This window comes from Siphateles boraxobius, unplaced genomic scaffold (assembly GCF_051911475.1).
Source record: "Siphateles boraxobius isolate OS27281-9 unplaced genomic scaffold, OSU_SipBor_1 22, whole genome shotgun sequence".
Classification (NCBI taxonomy): Eukaryota; Metazoa; Chordata; class Actinopteri; order Cypriniformes; family Leuciscidae; genus Siphateles; species Siphateles boraxobius.
In genome coordinates this window covers 16,270,210-16,285,753 of record NW_027508833.1, presented here as the reverse complement: position 1 = coordinate 16,285,753, position 15,544 = coordinate 16,270,210, and the positions used below count along the sequence as shown (strand labels likewise).

The window sequence follows — 15,544 nt, the reverse complement described above, 5'->3', positions numbered from 1 at the left end:
TGCCTCTGGATTACCCGTTTGCCTTGTTCCCTACCTTGTGTGTTTTGTTTGTTTGGACTGCCTTCCTGTGCTTGACCCTTTGCTTGTGTTTGACCACGATCCTGGATTACTCTATTAAACTGCATTTGGATCCTCAACCTTGTCTCGGAGCAGTTGGTGACAGAAAACTACGCCATACACCGATCCAGCAGCCGAGTAAGACCCAGAAACCATCATAACATGGACCCAGAAATCCGTCTCTTTCGACCTCAGCCAAGATGACCGCCCGATTAAGAAGTATGTGGAAGAGTTTTGCGAGCTCTGCCATGGGGTGGATTTTAATGATAATGTCTTAAAGGACATGTTCCGCTATGGCCTTACGGACCAACTGGAATACCTTATGACTGACAACACCCCGTAATGGACGTTAAAACAATATATAAAAAAAATATATTGACATTGCCCTTCGGATAAGCGCTTGCTATTTACAGGGGGCTTTGTGGATGAGGGGTCCCACACCTCACAAGATCCCCTCAGCCTGATATTCACGTCAGATCTGCCGAGCCTCTTCACGTCAGTTCTGCCAAGCCTGAGCTGCTTCACGTCAGTCCTGCCGAGCTTGCACTTCACGTCAATCCTGCCTAACTTCTTCACGTCATCCCTGCCGAGCCTGAGTTCATTCCCGCCATGCCTGATCTTCACGTCACGCCTGGCCAGCCTGATCTTCATGTCATGCCTGATCTTCACGTCATGCCTGTTCAGCCTGATCTTCATGTCATGCCTGGCCAGCCTGATCTTCACGTCACGCCTGGCCAGCCTGATCTTCATGTCATGCCTGTTCAGCCTGATCTTCACGTCATGCCTGTTCAGCCTGATCTTCATGTCATGCCTGATCTTCACGTCATGCCTGTTCAGCCTGATCTTCATGTCATGCCTGTTCAGCCTGATTTTCACGTCACGCCTGGCCAGCCTGATCTTCACGTCATGCCTGTTCAGCCTGATCTTCACGTCACGCCTGGCCAGCCTGATCTTCACATCATGCCTGTTCAGCCTGATATTCACGTCATGCCTGTTCAGCCTGATCTTCACGTCATGCCTGTTCAGCCTGATCTTCACATCATGCCTGATCTTCACGTCACGCCTGTTCTGCCTGATCTTTAAGTCATGCCTCATCAGCCTGATCTTCACGTCATGCCTGCACTTCACGTCGGTCCTGCTGAGCCTGAGCTTCACGTCGGTCCTGCCAAGCCTGAGCTGCTTCACGTCAGTCCTGCTGAGCCTGCACTGGACGTCGGTCCTGCCGAGCCTGAGCTTCACGTCGGTCCTGCCGAGCTTGCACTTCACATCAGTCCTGCCAGGCCTGCACTTCACGTCACTCCTGCCGAGCCTGCACTTCACGTCAATCCTGCCGAGCCTACGCATCACGTCACGCCCGCCGAGCCAGAGACTGTTCACGTCACGTCTGCCGAGCCAGAGACTGTTCACGTCACGTCTGCCGAGCCGGAGACTGTTCACGCCACGTCTGCCGAGCCGGAGACTGTTCACGCCACGTCTGCCGAGCCGGAGACTGTTCACGCCACGTCTGCCGAGCCGGAGACTGTTCACGCCACGTCTGCCGAGCCGGAGACTGTTCACGTCACGTCTGCCGAGCCGGAGACAGTTCACGTCACGTCTGCCGAGCCGGAGACCGTTCACGTCACGTCTGCCGAGCCGGAGACCGTTCACGTCACGTCTGCCGAGCCGGAGACCGTTCACGTCACGTCTGCCGAGCCGGAGACCGTTCACGTCACGTCTGCCGAGCCGGAGACCGTTCACGTCACGTCTGCCGAGCCGGAGACCGTTCACGTCACGTCTGCCGAGCCGGAGACCGTTCACGTCACGTCTGCCGAGCCGGAGACAGTTCACGTCAGGTCCGCCGAGCCGGAGACTGTTCACGCCACATCCGCCGCGGCAGTGTCTCCGGACAAGATGGCCGCCGCAGAGCCAGTGTCTCCGGACAAGATGGCCGCAGCCGAGCCAGTGTCCCCAAAGACCAGACCAATAACCAGCGTGGATTAGATTCATGCGATGTCAATCCCACAGCAGATCCATTTCCCGATCTGGTGCAAGTGCTACGTCTATCACTGCAACCACTCCTTCTACATAGCCTCTGCCAGTCTCATGGCCCGACCAGCGACATTCACAGGCGAGGCGGAGGAGTACAGTGGGTTTCTGTTACATTGTTTACTCTACTTTGAGATCCAATCTCAATGTTTCGCTACTAATCAAGCGAAAATCACACATATCTCCCTATCGTCTGGACAAGCATTATAGTGGGCAAAATCCATTTGGAAATTTAATGGTCCTGTTACCATCAATTTTCATCAAACGTTTCAAGGAAGTGTTTGGCCAAACGTCCAGTTCACTCTCAGTACATGATCAGCTGTATCGATTACGTCAAGGGAGATACACCATGGCAGATTATACCCTTCAGTTTTCTAATTGCTAACAGACTCTTCCTGTACTGTGGGCCTGTAGGACACCTGTTACCATCCTGTCCACTTTGTCCACCACGCCCAGCGGTGTGTACTTGCCAGTTACCTCTATCAATCCCATCATTGACAAGAACTGATATCATATTAATTACTCGTCGCTGTTCTGTTCCATCGAAAGCCCTCGTAGATTCTGGATCAGCAGGACATTTCATCTCTCTCAACCTTCTAGGCACACTTAGTCTACCCAAGAAACCCTGTTTTCAAGTTCTCCACATGCACTCGATCCTGGGAACGCCGCTGGGCCGTGGTATTATCCGACACTGCACCCCCACCGCGACGCTCCGCATCGGTCTTCTGCATCATAAAAAGACTTTGCTCATGGTGCTGGAGGGTTCCACATCTAAAGGTCATCCTGGGATGCCCGTGAATATTACAACACTCTCCATCGATCTGCTGGAATAGTAGTGAAATCCTGCAGTGGAGGGAACATTGCTTTATGAGCTGCCTGAAACCAGTCAAGAAAAGATCTTTGAAACAACCCTCCTTCAATAACTCTTTCAAAGCAGCTTTACAGTGACAATAGGAAATTAAAGTAGCAGAGACTGTTTTGGCTTCACTGCAGCTCTAGAATAAAGTTATTTTCCAGCTAAAATTAGTTTTGATTGATTTCACTTCCGTTTGAAAGATCATTAGTTATTAACTTAGGGGCCGCTTACATGACAGCGTTCTTACAGAAAACCCTTTACGCGCTCCGGCCGCTCATTCGCACAACAACAGTGCCTGGTGGCTCAAGAACGCAAACCTTGAAATAGGTTCCAAGGTGCAAGCCTTGATTGAAAAAAAAAAAAATACACACACACATATATATATATATATATATATATATATATATATATATATATATATATATATATATACAATTATTATTATAATTTTTTTATCTCTGCGCAAGCTTTAAAAACGCAAACCTGTGAAATCTCTGACGGTGTGCATATGAGTATTACGTGTTTAGTCTATAGGTATGCAGGTTTAAATATATATGTGTGCAGGTGTGTAGTCTTTCTTTACAAATTGACCTAAACAAATTACTTGTTTGGGCCTTAATTTATAATACAGAATTATTTATCGCCCACTAATAGAGAGACACAACCACGATCACAATGATAAGAGCAAATCATTTGTGACTCTAATGAGAGCTGTCTCAGTACTATGGTACGGTCTAAATCCTGACTGGAAATCCCCGCAGATACCATTTCTTTCTAAAACGGAACATTGTTGTGAGGATACTGCCTTTTCTAGTATCTTTGACAGAAAAGATAGATTCGAGATCGGCCTGTAATTGACTAATTCTGAAGGATCAAGTTGCAAGTTTTTAACAAGCGGTTTAATCATAGCCAGCTCAAAAGTTTTTGGTACGTATACTGTAAGGGCCACCCGCTGGCCCAACAACGGAATCCAAGAGTGTGGGCGAAGGTATGATGCGTGTATGTCTTTTCAGTGCTTCGGTGAAGTTCACCTTATTTATTAGAATTTAGTTTCAATATTACTTTAGCTCTGTTAATCTGACTCCAATTTCAAATGATAATCAAATTTAGATTGTGTTTCTTATTACAAAATAATAATAAATATTGTTTATGATTTAATTCAGATCTTTGATTATTCTGGGCATCCCCTATTTTCAAGTCTTCGTTCATTAAGGACCCGGTATCGCTTTGAGACGTCACGTCGCGAATGTGCGCTCATGATCACAAACTAGCCAGTTCTGAAATAGTCAGAGGATGCAGTGCAAACTATTTTACCCTTAAGACGCTGCTCACTGCTGACTCATAACAAAAGGTGTTATTTTTTAGTAGTCGCAAGATGCAACGTGCTAAATCTGTGATAGTCAGAAATCGGAAGGTCTCCTTAATGATGTGCCCCATGCTACAGTCATTAGTGCCTTCAGTGTGATCTATCCTGGACAGAGATCAAATATATCAAATATAACAATAAATCAAATATAACATTTCCTTTGTCAGGTAAAAATGTATCATGCCAATTCCACAAGTAAATGATTAAAAGCCAATTCAGAAATAATAAATATAACAATAAATCAAATATAACATTTCCTTTGTCAGGTAAAAATGTATCATGCCAATTCCACAAGTAAATGATTAAAAGCCAATTCAGAAATAATAAATGCATAACATCAATTGCTCAAGGTGTGTGAGTGTATTCTGAGTGCAAGACTCGAGAAGCCACTGACAAAGCACTACATGGGTTTTTTTCCTTTATATACACAGACCAGAACAAAAGACTTGTACAAATATTTTTTAGAGTTGTTTTGGGTCTATTCATGTACACCAGGGGGTAGCACCTAGTTTTGGAGGCGAGGGGAGGATTATCAGAGGATTAGAAGTGTTCAATCGTTCTCATAATACCAATGACTGCAATGAAATAAAGACCATCTTACCAATCGCATTGAGACCTTTAAAATGATACCAAACATGTAAGGGAAAAACAATAGATTCACAAGATACATCATATGTGTTAAATGGACATTCTCAGTGAACTTTTAGTGACTTGAATCAGGGGGAAAGGAAGAGTTGGAGGAAGAGGGGGATGCAGAGATAAGGGAGGAGAAACGTTTGGACAGGACAGTGTCCTGTGCTCTTTCTTTGCAATCTTCTGTCCAGGGAGCATTTTATTGCTTTATTGCTGGATGAGTTTTATCTCAGTGTTTGTCTTTTAGCAGGAAAATCAATTCTTTACAATACTAATGACAAAGATGAATTAATGATATTAAAAAGAGGATCTATGACCTCTGGAAGCATCTCTTTAAATTGCTTAGTCGGTATAGGGTCTAACATACATGTTGTCGATTTAGATGATTTAACGAGTTTAGACAATTCTCCCTCTCCTATAGCAATGAATGAATTAAATTTTGCCTCAGGGAGACTACAATCCACTGTCTGATGCGATACTGTAGTAGACGGTTGCATAGTTATAATTTTCTCCCTGATATTATCAATCATGTAAGTAAAGAAGTTCATTAAGTCATTACTGCTGTGCTGCTTGGAAACGTCTGGGGTTGAAGCTTTATTTTTCGTTAATTTAGCCACTGTTTTATATAAATACCTTGGGTTTTGTTTTTTCTTCTAATAGGGTTGAAAAATAAGCAGATCTAGCAGTTTTTAAGGCCTCTCTGTACGCAATTGTGCTCTCTTTTTATGAAATGCAAAAAAAACCTCTAGTTTTGTTTTCTTCAAGTTTTTCTGGTTGCTCTCTTAAGGGCCTGAGTGTTATTAAAAAAACAATCTTTAGTAGCAGAAGTGATAGGTCTAACATATTTGTAACACAGAGTCGGCTTTGGTGCCTTTTCTAAATTAAGTATACACGAGACTAGATAATGATTTGAGATGCTATCCCTCTGTTGTAGAATTTCAACGACATCAACATTGATTCCATGTGATAATATTGATCTAGAGTATGATTACGACAATGACTAGGGTTGTCTAACTCCAAAAGAGTACAGCATGTCTTTAATTGACAATCCCAATGCATCTTTTTCATTATCTACATGTATATTAAAATCACCAACAATAAGGACTTAAGGACTGCAGCCAGTACGAACCCTGAAAAATTAGCAAATTCTTTGATAAAGTCTGTATGGTGGCCTGTATACAAAAGCCAGTTCAAATCTCAAACGTGATTGATCATTTACATTAGATAGTGTTACATTAAGCACCAACATTTCAAAATAATTATATTTGAAACTAGTCTTCTCAGTAATTCTGAAGATATCTATCTATAAATTACAGGAACGTCTGTCTGTCTTTGTGTCTGTTAATCGCATATCTCTCGAACCGTTAGTCCGATGGATCTCAAACTTGACAGGTGTCCTGCTACGGGCACGAGTAAGTGAAGTGCCGAGTTTGACGTTGTTTGGATTAGAAATGCAAAAGATATCGTCAAATATATCTGTAAAAGAAGCACACATTCAAGTTGTGGTTTAGAAATAAACATTCTGACATCAGAGAGGGTTGTGGTTTAAAAATTGTGGTTTAAAAATAAACATTATGTAAGCTAAACATTAAGTCAGCTAAACTGTTTACCTCTGAATATTGTATTGGTTTAAAAATAAACATTCTGTCAGCTAAACATTAAGTCAGCTACACTGTTTACCTCTGAATATTGTAGTTGTTCAGAAGTAGTTAGTTTTCAGTAGTTAGTTATATATGTAGTTCAATTTTCCATATTTATTATATGTCATTATGTCAGTATCAGTATTTGCTTTCAACCATGCACAAATAAAAATGTCACTGAGTTTTTGCTGTGTAATTGAAACAATGAGCACTCAAAACACACCAAACCAACAATTACTAAAAACACACACAAAAACTGATTTTGCACATACATTCTGTCAAATCGATTTATCGTGATTAAAAAATATACAGTACACACACACATATAATATACAGTATATATAAATATAATATAGCCTATACACAGACACGCGTACATCTATCTATAAATTACAGAAACGTCTGTCTGTGTGTCTGTTATTCGCATATCTCTGTAAAAGAAGCACACATTGAAGATGTTTAGTAGGTTGTGATTTAAAAATAAACATTCGGACATTAGAGGGTTGGGGTTTAAAAATATCTGAATATTATATTTTATTCACAATATTTTCAATATTATATTATATTTTATTCAATTTCCATATTTATTGTATCTCATTATGTCAGTATCAGTATTTGCTTTCTACCGTGGACAAATAAAAATGTCACTGGAATTTTTGCAGTGTAATTGTAAAAGATGTAATTGTAAAACAATTACTAAAAACACCATATATCTCTCGAACCGTTAGTCTGATGGATTTCAAACTTGACAGGTGTCTTGCTACGGGCACGAGTAAGTGCAGTGCCAAGTTTGACGTTGTTTGGATTAGAAATGCAAAGATATCGTTAAATATATCTGTAAAAGCAGCACACATTGGCTTTTGCCACTCTAGCACTGGCCACTCTGGCTTACACTGCACACTGAGTGGCCACTCCCCAAAATAAACATTCTGACATTAGAGGGTTGTGGTTTAAAAATATCTGAATATTATATTTTATTCACATTTGTAGTAGCCTATTCACAAACTGTTTGCTCAAGCGTAGCGTTTTCTCGGAGTTCACTGTGTAGCTGCTCCAGCCAAGGTCTGAACCTCCCCTGAATCGTCGCGCTTATTCATTTGTGGATGTTAACTGAATCTGTAAGTCAGCTACACTGTAAGTAAACTGTAAGTAAGTGTACACTCTTAATTCTGTTAATTCTGAATATTATATTTTATTCTGGTTCGCTTAACGTTATCGTTTTCTCAGAGTTTAGGCTCCACGTGTAATAGTAGCCTAGGCTATTCAGTAACTCAAACATACCAAACCAACACACAAAAACACAGGCATTTTGCACAGGCATTGTACTAGTTATTATAAATTACAGCAACACCTCCCCCTTTGCCTTTCAGACTCATGTTTATAAAAAATAATCTTGGGGGCCGGACACATTTAAAGTAATGTAATCGTCTGGTTTTTGCAAGGTTTCTGTCAAACACAGCACATCTAGGTTATAATCTGTGATAATATCATAAACAGTAAGTGCTTTTGAAGTAAGGGATCGAATATTCAGCAACCCGAGATTTATCATTTTATTTTATTTTTTATTTTTTAAATATGTTGAACATCAATTACATTTTTACCCTTAAATAGGTGTGGGATTTTTTTGTTGTATTTCCTAATTTTGTATTTCCTAACTCTAAAAAGAGTCTCTATGTGATGGGATTTATCTGACCTCAGTGGCTTGAGACAGCTAGCAGACTGTTGGTTTAGCCAATCTGTCTGCTTCCTGACCTGAGCCCCAATTCATGTTTGAGCTCTAAGACTATGTGCCATATTACTAGAGAGCTTTGAAACAATCTGCATTGTAAAAAGCACTATATAAATAAAGGTGACTTTACTAGAGAGAAGAGCAGTACCATCTCAGGAGGGATGATTACCATCTCTTTTCAACAGGTCAGGTTTGCCCCAAAAAACTTTTTCCAATTGTTAATGAATTCTATATTATTTTGCGGACACCACTTAGCCAGCCAGCCATTGAGTGACGACAGTCTACTAAGTACAGGTCCTTCTCAAACAATTAGCATATTGTGATAAAGTTCATTATTTTCCATAATGTAATGATAAAAATTAAACTTTCATATATTTTAGATTCATTGCACACCAACTGAAATTTTTCAGGTATTTTATTGTTTTAATATTGATGATTTTGGCATACAGCTCATGAAAAGCCAAAATTCCTATCTCAAAAAATTAGCATATTTCATCCGACCAATAAAATAAGTGTTTTTAATACAAAAAAATGTCAACCTTCAAATAATTATGTTCTGTTATGCACTCAATACTTGGTCGGGAATCCTTTTGCAGAAATGACTGCTTCAATGCGGCGTGGCATGGAGGCAATCAGCCTGTGGCACTGCTGAGGTGTTATGGAGGCCCAGGATGCTTCGATAGCGGCCTTAAGCTCATCCAGAGTGTTGGGTCTTGCGTCTCTCAACTTTCTCTTCACAATATCCCACAGATTCTCTATGGGGTTCAGGTCAGGAGAGTTGGCAGGCCAATTGAGCACAGTAATACCATGGTCAGTAAACCATTTACCAGTGGTTTTGGCACTGTGAGCAGGTGCCAGGTCGTGCTGAAAAATGAAATCTTCATCTCCATAAAGCTTTTCAGCAGATGGAAGCATGAAGTGCTCCAAAATCTCCTGATAGCTAGCTGCATTGACCATGCCCTTGATAAAACACAGTGGACCAACACCAGCAGCTGACATGGCACCCCAGACCATCACTGACTGTGGGTACTTGACACTGGACTTCAGGCATTTTGGCATTTCCTTCTCCCCAGTCTTCCTCCAGACTCTGGCACCTTGATTTCCGAATGACATGCAAAATTTGCTTTCATCCGAAAAAAGTACTTTGGACCACTGAGCAACAGTCCAGTGCTGCTGCTCTGTAGCCCAGGTCAGGCGCTTCTGCCGCTCTTTCTGGTTCAAAAGTGGCTTGACCTGGGGAATGCGGCACCTGTAGCCTATTTCCTGCACACGCCTGTGCACGGTGGCTCTGGATGTTTCTACTCCAGACTCAGTCCACTGCTTCCGCAGGTCCCCCAAGGTCTGGAATCGGTCCTTCTCCACAATCTTCCTCAGGGTCCGGTCACCTCTTCTCATTGTGCAGCGTTTTTTGCTACACTTTTTCCTTCCCACATACTTCCCACTGAGGTGCCTTGATACAGCACTCTGGGAACCGCCTATTTGTTCAGAAATTTCTTTCTGTGTCTTACCCTCTTGCTTGAGGGTGTCAATGATGGCCCTCTGATGGCAGTCAGGTCGACAGTCTTACCCATGATTGCGGTTTTGATTAATGAAACAGGCTGGGAGTTTTTTAGAGTTTAGAGTTAATTAGTTGATTCAGATGATTAGGTTAATAGCTCGTTTAGAGACCCTTTTCATGATATGCTAATGTTTTGAGATAGGAATTTTGGGTTTTCATGAGCTGTATGCCAAAATCATCAGTATTAAAACAATAAAAGACCTGAAATATTTCAGTTGGTGTGCAATGAATCTAAAATATATGAAAGTTTTTTTATCATTACATTATGGAAAATAATGAACTTTATCACAATATGCTAATTTTTTGAGAAGGACCTGTATCTCATCACTCCTTTGAACAAGATGGGAGCCAGAGCAAATGACAGTGCCTGACATCGTACTTGCGAGTTCACACACCTCTTTAAGGTTAATTGTAGTAATCTCCGACTGGCAAAGTTGAACATCATTAGTGCTGACATGAATAATAATCTTAGAGAATTTACCATTAGCATTAGCCAGCACTTTTAAATTTGCTTTGATGTCAGGCGCTCTAGCTCCCGGCAAATGTGACTATGGTGGCTGGTGTCTCTATTTTCACGTTCCATGTAATAGAATCACCAATAACTAGGGCACTTTCAACAGGATTCTCAGTGGGTGTTTTACTGAGTAGGGAGAATCTATTTGTAATGGTAATCTGAACAGAAGAGCGGTGTTTTGTCCCGCGACTACAGCGTCTCACAGTCACCCAGTTTTTACAAAAAGATGGCAGGTTAACAGGCTAGCGAGATAATTGCGTGTTGTGCTAGCGATAACGATTACATAAAACCTAGCGATGTCTGATTAATGTGATAGGCAATATTAGACTATATCTAATATATGTTGATGAGTAAGTTATATTTTTCAATATAAACAAAAAGGAATATAGTATATAGATATTCAAAACAGAAAGCTATACGGAGCTTACAGAACCAAACCAGCAGCAAGGCAGACAGGAGCAATCGATCCAATTACCTTGGTAAAATCGATGCATCTACTGTGTACTCTAGGACCTATCGTGGTTAATTCCACTACCATTGAGAGTCCTGAAACCTCCAATCCACAGGAGGTCTCCCTCGAGTACCTAGCGTTCCAGGATGTCTTCAGCAAACAGCTGGCAACCAAGCATTCACCTCATCGGCCATGGGACTGTGGCATCGATTTGCTGCCTGTGGCCAACTTACCCAAATGTAAAGTCTACCCATTGTCCCTCCCAGAGCAGAAGGCAATGGAGTAGTATATCGAGGAGGCTCTGAAGCAGGAGTTCATCAATCCATCCATCAACTTCTCCTGCCACTTCAAGTTTCTTCTTTGTTGAGAAAAAGGACGGAGGCTTGCGGCCCTGCATTGACTATCATACTCTCAACTCACATGCCATCAAATAACGATACCCTCTCCCTCTGGTCCAAGCAGCCCTGGAGCGTCTACGCGGAGCTCGCATCTTCACTAAATTGGACCTGCGGAGCGCCTACAACCTTGTTTGAATATGTGAGGGTGACAAGTGGAAGAATGATTTTGTCACACCATCAGGTCACAACGAGTACCTCGTCATGCAATATGGGCTGTCAAACTCACCCTCCGTATTTCAAGGGTTTATGAACTAGGTGTTCCTCCGGGAGTTCCTCCACCATTTCGGCATCATCTACATCGAAAATCTTACCTTCTACCGGAACCTGGCCGAACATCGTCACCACGTGACGCAGGTCCTCCGGAAGCTCCTTGACTACCACTTATACCTGAAGATTGAAAAATGTGAGTTCCACTGAGACACCAACACAAGCATAATAATGATAATTTTTTTCCCACATTATTATGATTATTGTTCATTTTATTTCCCTTTTTCAGCAAAAGCATAATAAAAATTATTATTATTATTATTATTATTATTATTATAAATGGCAAAATTTAAAGCAATGTATTTTTTTGTGAGAACTGCATGAACTATGTAAATTGAGGAATTTAACATAATGTTTATTATATCGTTTTCCTCATATATTACTCAATTAAATTCATGCCAAAAAAACTATTTTTTTTCTGAAGAGAAGATATGTTTACCTGGGTAAAGTGTTTTGTGTTCATACCTAATAATGTCAGCATGTTTCTGTCGATGTTACTGTAAATATCATTATCTATGAATGAAAACCTACAGTATGTCTGAGATGTCCTCACAAATGGAGCTTTTAATGCAGTTTATATGATCTCTTTCTCTCTCTCTTTCTCTGTGTGTGTGTGTCTGTGTGTCTGTGTGTGTGAGAAATGAACTGGTGTGTAGTTTGAGGAAGTCAGTGGCACGAGTGGGGTGTGTCTAAAACACTCACGTCAGGAGTTCAGCTCACTCTCTCTTAGTTTGGATTCATATGAATTAAACAAACACCGGACGAGAGATAGAGAGTGAGAGAAAGCTGGACTGAACATCAGCTCATTCTCAGGTCTGATACGCATTTTCATTTTGATATTTGAATTAGAGATTATGACAGTTTCAAACCTTGAAGTCACAGTGTAACATTTAAGAAGGAAGTTCAATACGTGCTGATGTGTTAGATAAACTTCATTAGATGTTTCCATGTTCAGAATGAGATTCTATTTTAAAATTGGTGTTTAGCACCGAGTTAGAAATATGACACTATCCGAGCAGGTGTATGTGGATTTTGTGGAATGTTTGTTATTTTGATTCACAAATATTCAGGTGATCTCTTAAACAATGGTCAAAATATTTTGCCATTTGATTCAAACTAAATGTTATAGTAGTTTGACAGTTAATTAAAACTAAACTTCCTACATCTCTATTTGCCTCTGTTTCATGTAAAGCACTTATTTCCTTTACAAAGGCAAATGTGTGAATGTTTAACACCTTCGCAATTTCCAAACACATATTGTAACTTCTCTCAATACCACATGACAGGAAACCAGAGTTGTGGTAGATGAATTTGATGAGTTTAAGAGAATTATAATAGAGGTAGTGTTTTTCAGGATTGACAGTCATCTTCTAGTAGAAGACTCTTAGCGAAGCTTAACCATGCTACATTTCACTTCCTATTTTCTTTCTATGATATTCTGAAAGTGGTCGTTGCTTCTGCTTGACATCTTGTCATTATTTTAACTTGTCATGTTGTCTTTCCTGTGACTCAGACATCATATGGTAACACAGGAGTAAACTTGTTCACGCATCAAAGACATGGAGCACGTCCAGGTAGGAAATGTTGCATTAGTCTCAACATGTTGATATATAATGTTTAGTCAAGAACGTCACATCCTTTTACTACTCTTGTCTGTAATAAGAGATTTATTTATGAAATGTCATCGATTTTCAAAATTGCCTTTTTATGTAGGATTGAGGTATTATTATTACTAATAATTTGATTTAATAACTTTTCTTTGTTTTCAGATTCCAATTTTTGAATATTTCCTGGTGTAAATGTAAATCTAAAAAAATATATATATAAAAAAAAACTTAAAGCAACCTACAACTAAACCTCAAATAACTGGCAAATACATGGACATGAAGCTAAGAATACATGAATTCATCTCTAGAATAAATATGTTTCATATTCTCATATTTTGTCACTCATTGATTTCCTCTGTTGCATCATAGTCGTGCCTGAGCTTGAATGTAGTATTTCTCTCCACAGAGCTGATAGTCAGTTGAGCTGATAGTCCTGTGTAGAGATGTCGGGTGACACCAGTACATTGTCATGGAAACCGCCTCCTCCCGGTCACCCGCAGGTGTCCGCCGAGACGAGGAATAAATGCAGGGGGAAGGTGAAAATCCTCAAAGTGTGCTTCATAAGCAACAGTGCCAACCTGGGCAAGAACTTCAAACTGGTCAAATGTGAAAGTTCCTGGAATATCAGGGTGAGGAGATGAACTTGCATTTTTACACATTAATGATTAATGCAATATGATGCGCATCTTTCTGTTGTAATAATGAGTGATCTGATGTATGATTTAATTCTGCAGAGAATTATTAAGTCCATCCTGGACAGCGGACGACTTGGTCCCAACATCATGTTCTTAGAATGCTACGGTCTGTTGCTCAAACACCTCAAATCAGACGAGGTTCACTGGCTGCACCCGAACCTCACCGTAGCAGAAGTGGAGCTGAAATATGAACAGCAGCACGTCGAAGCGGAGTGGAGGTTTGTGTGTGTGTGTGTGTGCGGAAGTGTGTGTGTCCCATACAGCAAAAAGTAAGGGTAATTATAAGGGTAATTACATTGTACTTACTCAAATAAGTACTGAGTAATATTAATTAAATACATTTACTTACTATACAGTTACGGTTAGGGTTTGGTTTAGGGTTAGTGACTCGTAATTATGCATATTTTACTATTTTTACTATTGTAAGTACATGTAGAAACGTGTAACTATGTCACCCTATAATAAAGTTTTAGTGTTTTCTATTTTTCAATTTTAAAATAAATATAAGTAGATATATTTTCATTAACTTTTAGTTAGATGTTTTGCCCATTTTAATATTTTCGATCTAAACATAAAATACACTACCATTCAAAAGCTCCATTTATTTGATCAAAAATACAGTAGAAAGAGTATTACATAACTTGCTTTTCAATGGTAATTCATATATTTGAGCTAAACTCTCAGTATAGTCTCATAGTTCTTGAAACCAGTTCTTTATATATATGTTACCAACTCTGTTACTAACTCTGTTTCTGTTCTTCTATCATGATCAGATATGATTTGAGGATCCGTTACATTCCTCCTGATTTCCTGGAGAAGTTAAAAGAAGACAAAACCACAATGCTCTACTTCTACCAGCAGGTCAGTACCTGTCACTTGGGGAGTGTTTCTTCAAAATTACCACCCCATATGCTAAAAGAACACACTGATTAGTAAAGGAAACACCATTTGCACTGAAGCATCATGGATGTCTGATGTAGCACTGAAGTGCTTGCCAGATTGCGTGATGGTGGTGTGCACATCTATAAAGGTGAATTAAGGTGTTGCTTGATGTTGTTCCGCAGGTTCGCAATGACTACATGCAGCACAGTGCTAGTAGAGTTAGTGATGGGATGGCACTGCAGTTGGGCTGTCTGGAGATCAGGTAAGTTGAACATTATTTCAAGTTGCTTTTTTATATCTTCAACTTTAGTGTGTAACGCTCTGTAAAGTTCCAAAGCACAAAGTCACTACAAAGGGAGTTATTCTCTATATCAGTGCACACTGTTTCTGAACTCCCTGAAACGCCTCCATTGCAGTTCTTGAGTTTAAACTATAAAAGGTGGCTGTTGTTTCGGTTGCATGTTCGGTGACTGACATGTGTCTGTCTAACTCTGAATAGCATTAAACGCGCTGATGACATGTAATGTCTGCGCGAGCAGATGCGTGGAGGTATGAAAATACCTACAGGAAGGACATCGTATTGGGCAACCATTTTATGGTCTTAGACATTCCACAGACGATATATATACATTTAGACCACTTAATTTAGTGATTGCTATCAGTATCATGATGTGAAGAGACTTTCAACCAGCATAACAAAAAAGATTTCTGGAACAAATCACCTACCCTGCCTTTAATTTAATCTCAAAACGGATTCATTAAAATAAGTTTTCACTCCACCATCTGCGTGAAGTCATTAACCAACGTGGCTGAACGACAGATTTGTGACAGTACGGTTTCGGGAAACAGTCGTGACTAGCTAGTAA

The 15,544-nt window shown here is 40.3% G+C and overlaps 1 protein-coding gene across 2 annotated transcripts in view; it reads left to right on the top strand.

Annotated features, from left to right (window-relative positions):
* The first annotated feature begins 12,162 nt into the window (after nucleotides 1-12,162).
* ptk2ba (protein tyrosine kinase 2 beta, a) overlaps nucleotides 12,163-15,544 on the top strand; it is a 33,986-nt gene continuing 30,604 nt past the window's right edge. The window contains exons 1-7 of one of the 2 annotated variants that reach the window (XM_077238728.1): nucleotides 12,164-12,307; nucleotides 13,008-13,068; nucleotides 13,508-13,601; nucleotides 13,638-13,730; nucleotides 13,836-14,014; nucleotides 14,570-14,657; nucleotides 14,861-14,940. In XM_077238728.1, coding sequence (XP_077094843.1) covers nucleotides 13,545-13,601; nucleotides 13,638-13,730; nucleotides 13,836-14,014; nucleotides 14,570-14,657; nucleotides 14,861-14,940 — 497 coding nt within the window. In that variant the 5' untranslated portion in view covers nucleotides 12,164-12,307; nucleotides 13,008-13,068; nucleotides 13,508-13,544. Of the gene's footprint in view, nucleotides 12,308-13,007; nucleotides 13,069-13,507; nucleotides 13,731-13,835; nucleotides 14,015-14,569; nucleotides 14,658-14,860; nucleotides 14,941-15,544 lie in introns of both variants that reach the window. The other variant, XM_077238727.1, reaches the window with a different exon arrangement.